The sequence below is a fragment of the Centruroides vittatus genome, unplaced genomic scaffold, assembly GCF_030686945.1.
Source record: "Centruroides vittatus isolate TY-2023 unplaced genomic scaffold, ASM3068694v2 contig_391, whole genome shotgun sequence".
NCBI classification, from domain to species: Eukaryota; Metazoa; Arthropoda; class Arachnida; order Scorpiones; family Buthidae; genus Centruroides; species Centruroides vittatus.
Window position 1 is genome coordinate 22,235 of NW_027122207.1, and position 14,132 is coordinate 36,366.

The following is a 14,132-nucleotide window of genomic DNA, read 5'->3' on the forward strand; positions in this document are numbered from 1 at the left end:
CTTGCGTGAAACACCCCAGTCAAGATTATAGCCTCGCGGGACGCCGTGGCAAAGTACGCAGTGTCCTTGAGGCTTTATTCTTGTGGACTCGAAAGTCGATACTTTATTGGTTATTACTTTTTTTTCTGGATCCCGACCGTTCTTTTTCTGTTACCAGGTGAAATTACACCAGATTGGTTCCTGAGAATGTCGATTTTTTATTAAGGCAATCCGACACCGTAATTATTTATACCTATATGCCAAATGCCGTGTGTCATTCTCGAATAATTGGAATCAGCAAATTTTTCGTCTCTTTAATTTCGAAATAACGATTTTCTCCTGTGAAAAGTTTTAATTGGCATAAATTTGTGCTTTTGCTATTTTGAGTAATATTTTCTATACATTTCATTTCTTTCGGTGCAATTTTATCCTTATAAGCATGAAATTAAGCATCATCATTATACGGCATTCACGAATTTAGGCCATGTTGACCCGTTTCGGTCTCAGCTAGACAGGATCTAGAAGTCGTTTTTGTGGACGTCCAGGTCTTCGTCGTTAACGTCGTTGATACTGTAAAACTGCATGAGGTATCTTACCCGGCGACATTCGAGATACATGTTCAAGCCGTTTTTCTCTATATGTGAAGAGGTTTTCAATTAATGGTCTCATGTGGAGTTCCTCCAAAATGTCCTCATTTTCGACGATGACCAGGAGCGTGTATCCAGCAGTTCGGTGCATAAACCTCATTTCGGCTGCCTGTTATCTTTTGATGTCTTTCTTCTTTAGAACCCAGATTTTACTACCGTAGAGGAGAGTTGGAACAGGCAGAGTTTTATATAATTTCAGTCTGGAGTGTTTTTGTACAAGGTGCGGTTTTAGAGTATTATTTATTATTCCTAATATTTGTAGGAATTTTGTGAGCTTATTATTTATGTCATTCTCACTATCATAAGAAATATCGCATTCTAGATAAAGGAAATTATTTACTTGCTTTAAATTTGTATTACCAATTACGATTTTGCCGTGTATTGGCTCTGTGCCTCTAAATGCCATTATTTGATTTCAGCAGTTGAAATTTTCATGCCGTATTCTTTTGAAATTTTATTTAAGGCAAATAAACCTTTTTGTAAATTATCTTCACAGTTAGCAATGAGTCATCATCATCTGATCATCAGCAAATAGCATGTATTGAATTTTACGTTGTTTGGAAGCTGAATTCCTAATGTATATTCTTCCTGCCATTGATGTATTATGTTATCTATATAGATGTTAAAAAGTGTTGGTGACAGTGGCTATCCTTGTCTTACTCCTTGATTTATTTTTCTATATTCTGTAGTGGCATTGTTGAACTTAAGTTGCATGGTATTATTTTCATAAATATTGCATATATTTTGAAGTAGAATATTTGGCATGTTTATGTTTTGTAGGATGTCAAAAAGTTTGGGTCATTTTATCGTGTGAAAAGCTTTGGTATAATCTATGGAAGCTAAATGTGTATTCAGATTAAATTCTCTTCATTTCTCCAGTAATAATTTAATGAAGAAAGCTGAGTCTATACAAGATTTACTTCCTCGGAATCCGTTTTGATATTCCAAAAGGAATTTTTCACCTTCTTGTTTTAATCGTTCATTTAGAATTCTAGCATAGATTTTATAACAGGTATTTAACAGGCTAATGCTTCTGTAGTTATCTAATTTTCGTTTATGTCCTTTTTTGTGAATAGGCAGTATAATACTCTTCTTCCATTCAAGTGGTATACAGGCTTGTTCATATATATTATTGAAGAATGTTAATAATCTCTTTTGGAATTTATCACCAGCATATTTGTATAACTCTCCATTTATGCCATCATCTCCTGTTGCTTTTCCATTTTTTGTTTTGGTTAAATTGCAAGCAATAAACTTTGGTTAAATTCGTTTGGTAATTCAGTTCTATTTTGATTGTTGCTTTCAAAAATCTTGTTAGTATATGTAGGATCTGTCCAAAGTGATTGATAATAGTTAAGAAACTGGTCGTTTGTCACACCACAATTAATCTTTATGAGTTCTTTAATTTCTTGATTCATAAATTTTAATATTTTGAAGGCATTTGGTCTTATTTTGTAAAGATCTAATTCTAGTTGTGAAATAAATTTTGTCCATGATTCTCGTTGTCTTTTCTTTATTTTTCTTTTTGCAATTGCTTTGCAGCGTTTGTATTCTATTGCATCTTCAGCTTTTTGGTGCTTAAAAATTTCATTATTTTTATTTAATTATTGGTGTCAAATCGGCACTAGGGTGCGCATTATCTCGGATTTTAATTTTCAAATTTTCCGCCAGTCGTTGTTACTAAAAATAGCCGCAGCGGTGGCACGCGCGCTTCTTTGTTTATAATCGCGTTATTTCAAAGTGAATTACTTCTAATAAACTGAAATTTGACCGGAAATTATTTAAATTTTTTACAATAATATTTTAAAATTATTTTATAAAGTTTTATTACACCATCACAATATTTCCCTGAGTGGAAGTAAACAATTTATTAGCCATTCGACCCTCAGCTGACAGAGAGGGGAGTTTTTGAAATCTGAAGTAATAAAACGATCAGCAGTTTGTTGTATTTTACAGTGGAGGACTAGCGAGTCTATTATTTTCGCTGGAAACAATGATCAAGCTTTATTATTCTGAAATTGAAAAATAATACAATCCTGTGAGATTTAACAAATTTCATGTTAATAAATGAAAGTAGAAATCATTTATAGAAAGTTGATAGTTTATAAGGTTAGTTTCTGCATTTTCATATCAAACTACAAAAAATATAAATAGAAATTTCATTTTTTATTACATCAGCAAGTATTTTATACTGTTAGATAGAAGAGAAAACGTAGAAATCGAGGATGTAATCATAGTCAACTATATACTGTATATAAGCATGACTACGATTACATCCTCGATTTCTACGTTTTCTCTACTATCTAACAGTATAAAATACTTGCTGGTGTAATAAAAAATGAAATTTTTATTTATATTTTTTGTAATTTGATTTGAAAATGCAAAAACTAAACTTATAAAGTTTCAACTGACTATGAATAATTTCAACTTTTATTTATTAACATCAGATTTGTTAAATTTCACGGGATGGTATTATTTTACAACTTCAGAGTAGTAAAGCTTGCTAGTTTTTACCAGCGAATATAATAGACTTGCTAGACCTCCTTTGTGAAAAACAACAAACTGCTAATAGTTTTATTACTTTGTTATAAAAATTGAATTAATTTGCTTTATAAATCCTGCCGTTACATTGCGAGTAGGGATTGCAATCCAGCGGTGTTTTGAATCCAGCTGGATTTTTGTTGGATTGAAATCATTCCAGCTGGATCCAGCGCGGATCCAGCGTAGACAAGGGCGTCGCCAGCCAATGGGCCAGGGGGGGCAAGATGATATAAATTGATAGAGGATATGAATTGTATGTAGGTAAAATAAAAACGATTCATTAATTTTAAGAAGCTTAAGAAGATTATTTTAATTAAAACATAATCTTCTTGGGTTTTTCGCGCTGGAATTATAAATCGGGCAATAAATGACTTAGCATTTAAATAATTTTTTTCGCATGTCTAGGGAGGGGCAACTGCCCCTCTGCCCCCCCTCTGGCGACGCCCTTGAGCGTGGATGTATTATTGGTGCAATAGTGTTATCTGTCTATCTATCTATCCTGCAATTTATGTTTTTTTAATGAAATAAAACATTTTAAAAAAATACTTAAGAAGCTTTTATTATTTAGACTGGTCACTATAAATCAGTAAAACTTCTTACACATTTAGATAGTAAACTTATCTTTGGTTCGGTTTAACACTTGAGATAGAGATAATTAACTTTAAATGTTTAGTTAGATTATAATTATAATGTAATCTATAAGGTAAATAATAGCAAAGGCAATTCTACTGATTAATTTATATTAATATATTATAATAATATAAGGACGGATAATAAGTGGCTAAGTGGCTATCAGTCTTACCAGTTTCATATATAGGCTCTACATATTAGTCTGTAGTTATTTATAAGTATATAAAACTATGTACTGAAAGTAGAATAAGTTAAATAAACTACACCTTTATCAATCCAGCAAAATTTAATAAAATAGTAACGTTTTCAATTGTTTTTAACGATCTTTTTCGGTTACAAAAAAAAAAAAAAAAAAAAAAATAGAACATTAAATATAGAACATAAAATGTGTTCGGAATAAATATAAAAATCAACGGAAAACGCCCAAACGGACAAAATGTAGATAAATAAATAAAATAAATAGCGGAACAAATATATACAGGGTGTTTTTTTAAAACTGACAGTACTCAGAAACATCTGTAGAGCAATCTAACAGCCGGACTGTCGCCAAATTTGGGAGAGTGACTAAGGACGACACGGAAAAGAGATTCCGCGAAGAAAAAAGTAATACCTAAATTCGCCGGTAGAGGAAAATTTGGCGCTGTTGTAGCGAAAAAGCTACCAGCACTTCACTGAAGAAAGGGTCATCAGTCGCTTTTTTCCACTTGCATGGCCGCCTCGCTCCCCGGATCTAACCCCATGTTACTTTTTCCTGTGGGGTTACTTAAAGTCCAAGGTCTATCTTGGTAGTGTCCCAAACTTGATGACTTTGAAGGACAACATTTCTCGAACTGTGATGAACATTCCTGCGGACATGTTACGTTCGGCCATAGAGAACACGGTGTTCAGGATGCAATGCCTTTTCCAGCAGGACGGTGATCACATTGAAGAAGGGAGAAGGTTATTTGCTGATTAATTAAAGTTTCGTTATTACACTGAAACCTCTGTCTGATTATTCATTCGTGTGTTTGTTAATTGCAGCTAGATTTTATGCAGATTCTTAGCTGTTTCGCTACAACAGCGCCAAATCCACCCCTACCGGCAAATTTGGGTACTACTGTTTTCTTTGCAGAATCTCTTTCCCATGTCGTCCTTAGTCACTCTTCCAAATTTGGCGACAGTCCGGCTGTTAGATGGCTCTACAGATGTCTCTGAGTACCGTCAGTTTAAAAAAAACACCCTGTACAGTAATATCTCGACTTACGCTACCCCGACTTACGCGAACCCGGAGTTACGCGATTTTCAAATCTCGACGATTTGTCTTTTGTTTGAGCGCCACGCAACCCTTGATTACTCACTCCCCCCAAACTATTGTTCAGCTTACAGGTTCGGATGTGTCGCGCGGAATTGACGCATAGCTACAATTTATTTTGTCTTATTTATTTCTGTGTTTGTTATATCTACGGAGACTTGAGACTCTACTGTGTCATCCAAACGAAGTAGAACTGATTCTTCTGCATCAAACAAGAAAAGAAAAACTTCATCTTTAATAATGTTAACTTTACATTCCAAAGACTTCGATACAAAAATGAAAATTTGTAAATTGGCAAAACTTGATCCTTTAGACCCAGTTCAATTAGATGATCGAATAACGGTTGGAAACTTGACAGAAGGCCTCAGTTGAATTAAAAAGAGTTTACAAATTTTAGAAAATATAGACTTCAACGAAGAGCGCATTTCTTCTACAAAACGAAAAATAAAAAAATTATTAGCATGCTACGAGGAAATTTTGCGGGAAAAAAAATCTTTGAGCCGTCAGACGAATTTGTTAGATTTTAGGAAGCTTTCTATAACCAAAATAACTTCGATTTACGATTTTAATAATATAATTTGTTATACATATATATTATCTAAGATTTTATTAAACATTTTTTTCTAAATTTTTGTTTTCTTTAGTCTCCGGCTCCAATTAAAAATAATTTGTATGTGTTTATATGCGAAGTTATACCCCGACTTATGGGAATTCGACTTACACGGTTATCGCTCGGTCCCACCTATCGCGTAAGTTCGGGGTATTACTGTATATAAGATATAACAACAAAACCAGCATTGTCCGTTAATAACATTAATTAATGTAAAAGGATCTCCACATGGTAGACAATGAGTCCGCATCTCTATGGTTTATACAACCAGTTGTCATGTGGGCCTTGCAGATTTCCAATCTCTCGAGATGTTTGACCGTTTGCCTATTCGTCGTCGTTTTTATAATTGCCACTTGATCCCATTGGACGATGACATCCTTCTGTCTTGTGTATGATGTCAGCGCAGTGTTGTCAAGGTTCTTACTGATTGTATATTTATGCTCTTGAGCCTTTGTTTTAAACTACGCATCGTTGCACCCACATAAACAAGCTTGGAATTGAAACGTTGATTGTGTAAAGGCACCGAATATATACCCGTTGTTGAATTCCGATCCTCTTTCTTTTTATCGTTTCTTAAAAGTTTGAAAACAGTGGGATTACGTCGGTATACAATACGAAAATTATCAGACCTGGCAGTACATCTATGTATCTTGTTTAAAAAAATAAGATGTAATTAAGCACTATTCTTTTTCTATTTATTCGAAACACATTTTATGTTCTATAGTTAATGTTGTATTTTTTCATAACTGAGAAAGATCGTTAAAAGCGATTGAATACGTTATTATTTTATTAAATTTTGCTGGATTGATTAAGGCAGTGATTCTCAAAGTGGGGGTCGCGACCCCTAAGGGGGTCGTGAAAAATATTTGGGGGGTCGCTAAAAATTGATGCCAAATCAATTTTTTTTCAAATATTTTATAAATTCACTATAGATTCATGTTTAGAAATACAGTATAGCGTCGAAAAGTGGAACCAATTGGGGACTGGGGTCCTTCCAGTTAATGATTTGTTCCAGTTTCCGACTTTGTATGAAAAAATACATTAACCTGTCCGATGTTCAAATTTTTCTCCGTTGCGTATCGCTTCCTGTTGAATTTTTCTCCGTTGCGTGTCGCTTCGTGTTGAATTTTCGTCGATTTTAAGCCTAACGAAAATTTTTATAATAATCATCGAGGCTATCGTATCGTTAAAAATTATTTCTGCATTTTGTACAAACAAAATAAATATATTAAAGAATATAAAAAACATGAAAATTATACTTTAGAAGTAAATTTAGTATCAAAAACATTCGATTCAGCACGACACAGTCCGACTGAAAATCGTTCCACTTTCCGGCCATTCCACTTACCGACGTTCCACTTATTGACGCTCTACTGTAGTAGAAATAAAAAATATATAAAATAATTTTTACTTAAATAAATTGCACATATAAATAATAAAAACAATATAAATATTTAAATACGAGCCTAAATATAATATTCATAAATTTGTGCGCTATTGGAGAATCCCCCGAGTTCCACTCTCCGCCTAAACTATGATAGAACAGCGTTGTCATTTGGAACGATGGTCGCTAGCAGCGTTGCGTCTGTAGGCAAGTCGACTTAGGTAGAGCGTCGATTATCCGAAAACCAATCAACCGAAAGCGTTTCAGTAGGCAAATTTGAATTTCCGCTAGTGCTGTGGTGCTGCAATATTTGGCTGTGTCTTGGGATACTCCGATGTTATTTTAGTTGATATGCGTTTTTAGCTGGCAGCCTGGCGCGACCATGAGAGAATACTTAAGGACGCGCCAGTATTTGAACGAGACTTTTTCCCATCGTGAATGGTAAGTTATGCTTGTTTTTCTGAGGAATGTGTTGTGCTGAATCGGAACGTTTTGAGACTAAATAAACTTCCGAAATATAATGTTTTTTGTTTTTATATTTTTCAATATATTTATTTTGTTTGTGAAAAATAAACAAATAATTTTTTAAAACATTTCGTTAGTCTTAACATTGACAAAAATTCAACGCAAAGCGACACGCGACGGAGAGTAATTTCAACATGGAATAGATTAATTAAACAAAAGAAATTAACTCGTCCTGAATTTAAATTAACCCCCCTCCCTCCGGGATGTTTTTCTACACATACTCATTCTTCGGGGGTCCTTTGAAATTTCAAAGTGCAAAAGGGGGTCGCGGACCAAAAAATTTGAGAAACACTGGATTAAGGTATAGTTTATTTATAAGTAATTTAATTATTAGTGTTAGTAAAGTAGTGAGTAAATAATTAGTGAGTAATTAGTAGCAGTCTAGTAGTTAGCAAAGCAGCAACGCGACAACGTAGACTTTTGCGCAATTATTTAGAAAGTTAATTAAGTATTTGCGGATCCAGCAGGCCGAAGAATGCGCTGGATCCAGCAATCGCAATCCCTAATTGCGAGTAAGCTTTTACAATTGAAATCATAAAATTTCGGTTACAAACGGCCGAGATGCAAAGCACGGTTTATTTTGAAAGTAGAATAGATGGTTAATATTACCTATGGTATCGAAGATGGAGACGGGGAAATTTTTTTCCCTAGCGACTCGTCGGCGATGGGGAAATTTCTCCCCTCTCTACTTTCAAGATGGCCGCGTTTCCGGTAATCTCGAATCAGATTCTCGAGTGATAATCTCTACTGGGGGCGTACCCGTACTATCTGTCGCATTATGCAAATTAATACTAATTTTTCGACAAGAGGAAAGTTTCGACATGCGGAACGTCTATCGAAAACCGAAAATTTATTCGTAAGAGAAGTCTTTTTTTTTTTGTGATTTTGGTTTGTATATTTCGAGATAATTCGCATTTTGTGTGATAATATTATTAACGATAGCTTTGTTATTTAATTTGTAGTTTTTTTTAACTCAAGATATGAGTGATATAGATATTAATTCCGAAGAATTTTGGGCGGGATGTACTTCCCAGACTTTTTTCCAATTGTTGGAACACGATTATACTGAACTTGGACTTGACTCGCGAATAGACAGAGGGTTTAAATTAGCTGTCAAATTGGGGTTACAGCACACTGTAGACATTTGTTCGAAATGTTCCAAACCGTGCAAAGTAGTATATCGCAACGACAGAAAATCGTGTGCGATGAGATGCCACAAATGTTGGAACTTCAGCTCTGCCTTCGACGGTACGTTTAAAGGTAAATGTGGAAACTTACCGTGGAATTCGATTTTGTCGTTTATATGGCATCACCTTGCGCTCGATTGCTCTACAAATATTTCTGCTAATGCCGCCGGAATATCTAACAAAGCTGCAGTCGATTGGTCGAACCATATCAGATTTGTAATGCTAGTAGCACTACATAATATTCTATCGTTCAAAATAGGAGGACCAAATAAAACTGTCGAAATAGACGAGACCGTTATTTGTAAAAGAAAATACGAAAAAGGTAGAAAGCTTAAAAGCACAAAATGGGTCGTCGGAGGCATTTGCCGAGAAGATAAAAGCTGTTTCGTTTGCCAAGTAAACGACAGGTCAGAAAATACTCTGAATTGGATTATATCGAAATTTATTAATTCGGGCACTACTGTATTGACTGACGAATGGAAAGGCTACTACAATATCGACAAATTGGAAGGAATTGAAATATCACACAGGACGGTTAATCACTCTGAAAATTTCGTCGATCCAAAAACGGGAGTCCACACCCAAAATATCGAAAGACTGTGGGGATATTTGAAAAATAAAAAAAAACCTTCCAAAACACTATACAGAAGACCTTTCCGATTCTTACATGTACAGTACGCATTTATGTATAGAAAATACCTGAATTGGCCTTCAAAAAAACTAGGAGATCGTTTTTTTTACCTTCGTTCGACATTTACGGAATATATATCCCGGACGTGGAAAGGAACCAATATGGAAGGAACCCGCGACAGTCCCAGCAGCCCCTATAGCGGAAAAACGTTCGGAAAAAAAGGAATGCGGGGGGGCAACTAAGAAGATTGCAGAGAAAAGTACTACTAAAAAGAAACAGAAAAGAACGACGACATCAAGTATTTCCGAGTCTTCAACATCGATTTCAACAAAGCGTCGAAGGACCGCGAAGGACCAACGCTAATGTAAGTTTATTTATACCATCTATATATATATATATATATATATGTTTAAAATAGTTTAAAATATCTTTTAACATCTAGTTAAGTATAATTTATTGTCGTCGTCGTCGTCGTCGTCGTCGTCGACGACGGTCGCCATCTTGTTTGCACGTTAGCTTGCGTGAAGACAAGACGGCGACCGGAAACGCGGCCATCTCGAACGTAGGGAAAAAAATTTCCCTGTCGGCGTCTAGTATCTAGAGGGAAAAATTTCCCCGTCGCCATCTTCGATACCACGGGTAACATTAACCGAATAGATTTAGAACATTTTAGTATTGTATAAACATATTGTTTTTCTAATACATTTTTGTTCGGTTTTTCTAGTTTTTAAATACAGTCAGTAATATGTATTACTCCTATATAGACTTATTGACTATAATAGACATGCACTATGTCTAAAATTACATTAAAATAACGCTCTGTAATTAATGCATGACATAAAGAAGTAATTGAATCGAGTCCTGTTGCCATCTTAAATAACGAGCGACAGTAATTAATTGATTCGGCGCGCGTCACGATGCAACAATTTAAATAATTTATAAAAATTAAAATAATAAGTACAGTACGTTTACAAAATAACTGACTACATCTGTTCGCAATAATACTGTAAAACACACTGTACTTATAGTTTAGCATTTCCGATAACATTTAATTAATTTTTGAATTTTATTATATTTTATAAATAAAAATCAATATATATATATAAATGGTTTTTTGAGGGGAGTCGTGGACGGTGTTGGTGACTTCATTCGAGGTTAGAAGTGACGTTCTATTGTAGTGTTGTGGAAAGTAATTGAATATGGTGTATCAGAAAGTTCACGAATACGCAAATATTTTAAGAATAAGTTTAATAAGTTGCTTATTGCAAATTGCGGGGATAGAGTCGAACCCTGGGCCTTTGGCTAGATCTCCTCAGGAGATTGATCGTGCAGATATGCAGGATCAGAAGGTAGTGCGAAAGAATTAAAGAGAAGAGATGAGTTATTGAATCTGATGCATGGTGAACAAGAACAAATTCTATAGCTAAAAGTGGGATAGTGAGAGACTAAAACATTCAAGACTACTTTGGATTGGCAGCGGAACGAAACAGAAGAGACTCAATATACTTTAAAAGGAATATGGCACAATTCTAGATGTGTGTGAGGGGGTCTGGACCTTGACAGGGCTGTAGAACATATTAATAGAGTAATGTTCAAAATAACCACTCAGTCGGTTTAACGAAACCCAAAGTCTATATTTATAATACAAATGTACAAAATAATACAAATTAGAGTCACAATTAAATATGCACAAACACTAATCCAACGACAACCCGATTCCCGTACAAATTCGTCGAAAGAACTCCTTACGATCAAACAGACTTGTAATTAACAAAACCTCCGAGTCAGGAACAAGTTCGTACTAAACCACTGGGGTTTACTTTCCCCAGATTTCCGCAGCATCCAACGAGAGCGACAGTTAGAACTTCGATAACGACGATCGATCCGATCCGATCCGATCTTCCCGATACGAACCGATACGAGCTCAGCCGATCCCGATACGAACTCATGTTCCCGCCGAAACTACTGATTAAATAGTGTCCGGCGTTTGAATCGTCACCAATCAAATTTGAATGTTTCCACAACGTCTGGCCAACGGTCATTTCTCGCCAGCCAATCGTCTGTCTGTCATCGACTTGAAACTCAACAGTTCTTCTAACGGTCGTTTCTAACGGCCGTTTCTAACGGTTTTCCGTTCCGAAAGTTCGTTATATTAAAACAGGCGGAAATCGCTTCCCTAGGCGATTCCAAACCCTACACCTCCGCGGCCAAGGATCAAACTGCGCTTAGCTCAAGCCTGTTTGATCCAACAGCACTCAGCAATTTTACAAATGTCCGTTAGTGCAGACTGACCCTTTTCCTCCGGTACAACCGGCAAACCCGCTATAACCCGCGCACAGAGATGCCTCGCGATAGTGTAGGACCCCTGCAATCCCCGAGACCTATCCGCGCGGGTCCCCCTACGAGGAGGTTGTCCCCGTCGCTATTGGCGCGTCATCCGGTTTTGTTGGTCACTGGATGTCGCTCGGCCCTTCTCACGGAATTTGGGTTTCTTACCGCGAGCTCGGTTGTGACCGTTGTCCGTCGTTTTCCGGACCGGCGATATGCCTCCCTCAGAAAATAGCACATGTATGGGTTGTTTCGACTGGCCACTGGCCACGCCCGTCGTGGCCCGAGACCTCCGGGTCTCTTCACCGCTGTGCTTTCCCTGAACCAGTGACGGTCGCCAAGATCACGTCCGTCTGTTGCCTGATCAATCCGGCCAAGTCGTCCGCGGCATGACACTCCTTCGTAGCATCCAGAGGCTCATCCTGTGTCGTATTTGGTAACCCTAGCAGCGGTTCGCTAGTTTCTCCGATTGCACGTCTTTGGTCATCGGCGTGCTGCGCCAACTAAGTCGCGGGTTCCGGCCGATATCTCCCAAGTCGAGTATTTCCCCGACGTCACAATTTTGACCCTGAGGAATTCCAGCTACCCCATTCTTTACTGCTCTGACTTCTGGTCCCCCTTCATCAGCGTCCTCGCACTTCAGTTTCCTGTTCGCGGTGGTCCGTTTGCTTCGGCTATCCAATTCGCTACCAGAATATCTCCTCGCAATCGGAGTCGCGTCCCCTGCTTTATTTTGCTCGGGCTGCGCCCTCCACTCACACTGGGCCGTGCGCTGCCGCTCTTGTGTCTGGTCCAGCGGTCCTATGACCATCCCCCAATTTTTGTCGTCGGGCGGCTCTCGTTTAACCCCTTCGCTTGCTTCTACGAACATCCCCGCTACCGCACTTAATATACTCTGCTCTTCAGCTAATTCCCATTCTCTTGCCTCGGAATCCGCTTTCTCTCTCGCTTCTACCAGCGCTCGGAAGTCCCTTTCCGTTAAGAGAGCGTCTGTCGCTCTCCCTAACCTATTGGTGATCGCACACGTCACTCGTGCCGATCCTGGCGTTTCTTCGCGTCCTTCCTCCCACAATCCAAGCGGTACTGACGCTAAGCCTGTCTCTACCCGGTGACCGAAGGGCCCAATGAGTTGGCTTTTCTCCTTCGTTCCCGTCACCACTTTAGGGACCCATGACTCCCTTAAACCTGATGCTTCCGTTCCCGAAACGTCCTTAGCTGAGGGACCACTTTCGCCGCCTACTATCTCAGTTCCCTTCAGCGACCTTTCGACTTCGAGTTGGGTATTGCGAACTTCCTCCTCTCGTCTTGCCGCGACTCCACTAGACTCTCTAATGTCCCGGTCTCCCTGTGAGTCGCGCCTCCTTTCTACTATTAGCATGGGAACCTTTGCTACCCTGACCCCAGGGGTTTCTGTCCTCGATTCGGCTATGAGCATGGGCCTTCCTTCTCCCCGCCTTGCCTCGACCCGATCCCTTGCTTCCCTGCTGCCCGGTGGCCCAGAGAGTTTGGACGCTCTGACCTCCGCCACCACCTGGTCCACTGCCTTGGGTCGCCTGCGTTCGGCTTCGTCGTCTACCCGCCTATCAGGACACCCTCTTCTCTGCCGGTCAGTTTCCCTTGGCCTATCCAATTCCCCCTGCGGCTTGTTTCCCGACGAGCTAGTTCTATCCCCAAAGTCGCGGTTCCCCTCGACTTTAAGTCCTTCGGATCGTGTTTGCCGTTCCTGCCGCCTCGTATCGTCTAATTTCCCGGTGATCCCCAGCTGTAACTTAAGCCGTTCTAACTCTATCTCTGCCCTCCTCGTCGCTTCCGCCTCTGCTTTTGCTTTGCTCGCCGCCTCAATTTCCGCTCTTCTCGCCTTGCTCGCCGCCTTGATTTCCGCTCTTCTGGTCTCTTCTTTCGCGAGCTCGAGCCGTATCTTAAGCGCTTCGAGGTCGTCTCCCGACCCGCTTGTCCTACGCGACATTCCCGGTTGGTCATTTTCCCAATCTCTAGCCTCTAGCTGCCGCGATTTCGCGTGTCTAGGCATCTCTGTGCTAGCGAGAAACAAATAATTTACCTGGGTCTAATTGCTGGTGATGCTCTGTACGTACGTCTGCTTCTCTGTCGTAGCTCAGTTCTTCTGATTCTTTGGAGTTTAATTTAGAATAATCCGACGTAATCAAACGTAATCCAAGGTATCCTGTCGAGACTGCGCCAATAATGTTCAAAATAACCACTCAGTCGGTTTAACGAAACCCAAAGTTTATATTTATAATACAAATGTACAAAATAATACAAATTAGAGTCACAATTAAATATGCACAAACACTAATTCAACGACAACCGACTATTCCCGTACAAATTCGTCGAAAGAACTCCTTACGATCAAACAGACTT

General features: G+C 38.5%; 2 protein-coding genes across 2 annotated transcripts; one reads left to right on the forward strand and one right to left on the reverse strand.

The window, feature by feature from the left end:
- Positions 1-8,587: 8,587 nt before the first annotated feature.
- LOC136975914 (uncharacterized) lies at positions 8,588-9,667 on the forward strand. The gene has a single exon (XM_067271080.1). It carries the CDS (start codon positions 8,588-8,590, stop codon positions 9,665-9,667), a length of 1,080 nt encoding a protein of 359 aa, XP_067127181.1.
- Positions 9,668-12,195: 2,528 nt separating this feature from the next.
- On the reverse strand, positions 12,196-13,782 carry LOC136975915 (myosin-14-like). The gene has a single exon (XM_067271081.1). It carries the CDS (start codon positions 13,780-13,782, stop codon positions 12,196-12,198), a length of 1,587 nt encoding a protein of 528 aa, XP_067127182.1.
- Between the last annotated feature and the right edge of the window lie 350 nt (positions 13,783-14,132).

Coding starts and splice junctions, on each gene's coding strand:
- LOC136975914 (XM_067271080.1), top strand. CDS start 8,588: ATGAGTGATATAGATATTAATTCCGAAGAATTTTGGGCGGGATGTACT.
- LOC136975915 (XM_067271081.1), bottom strand. CDS start 13,782: ATGCCTAGACACGCGAAATCGCGGCAGCTAGAGGCTAGAGATTGGGAA.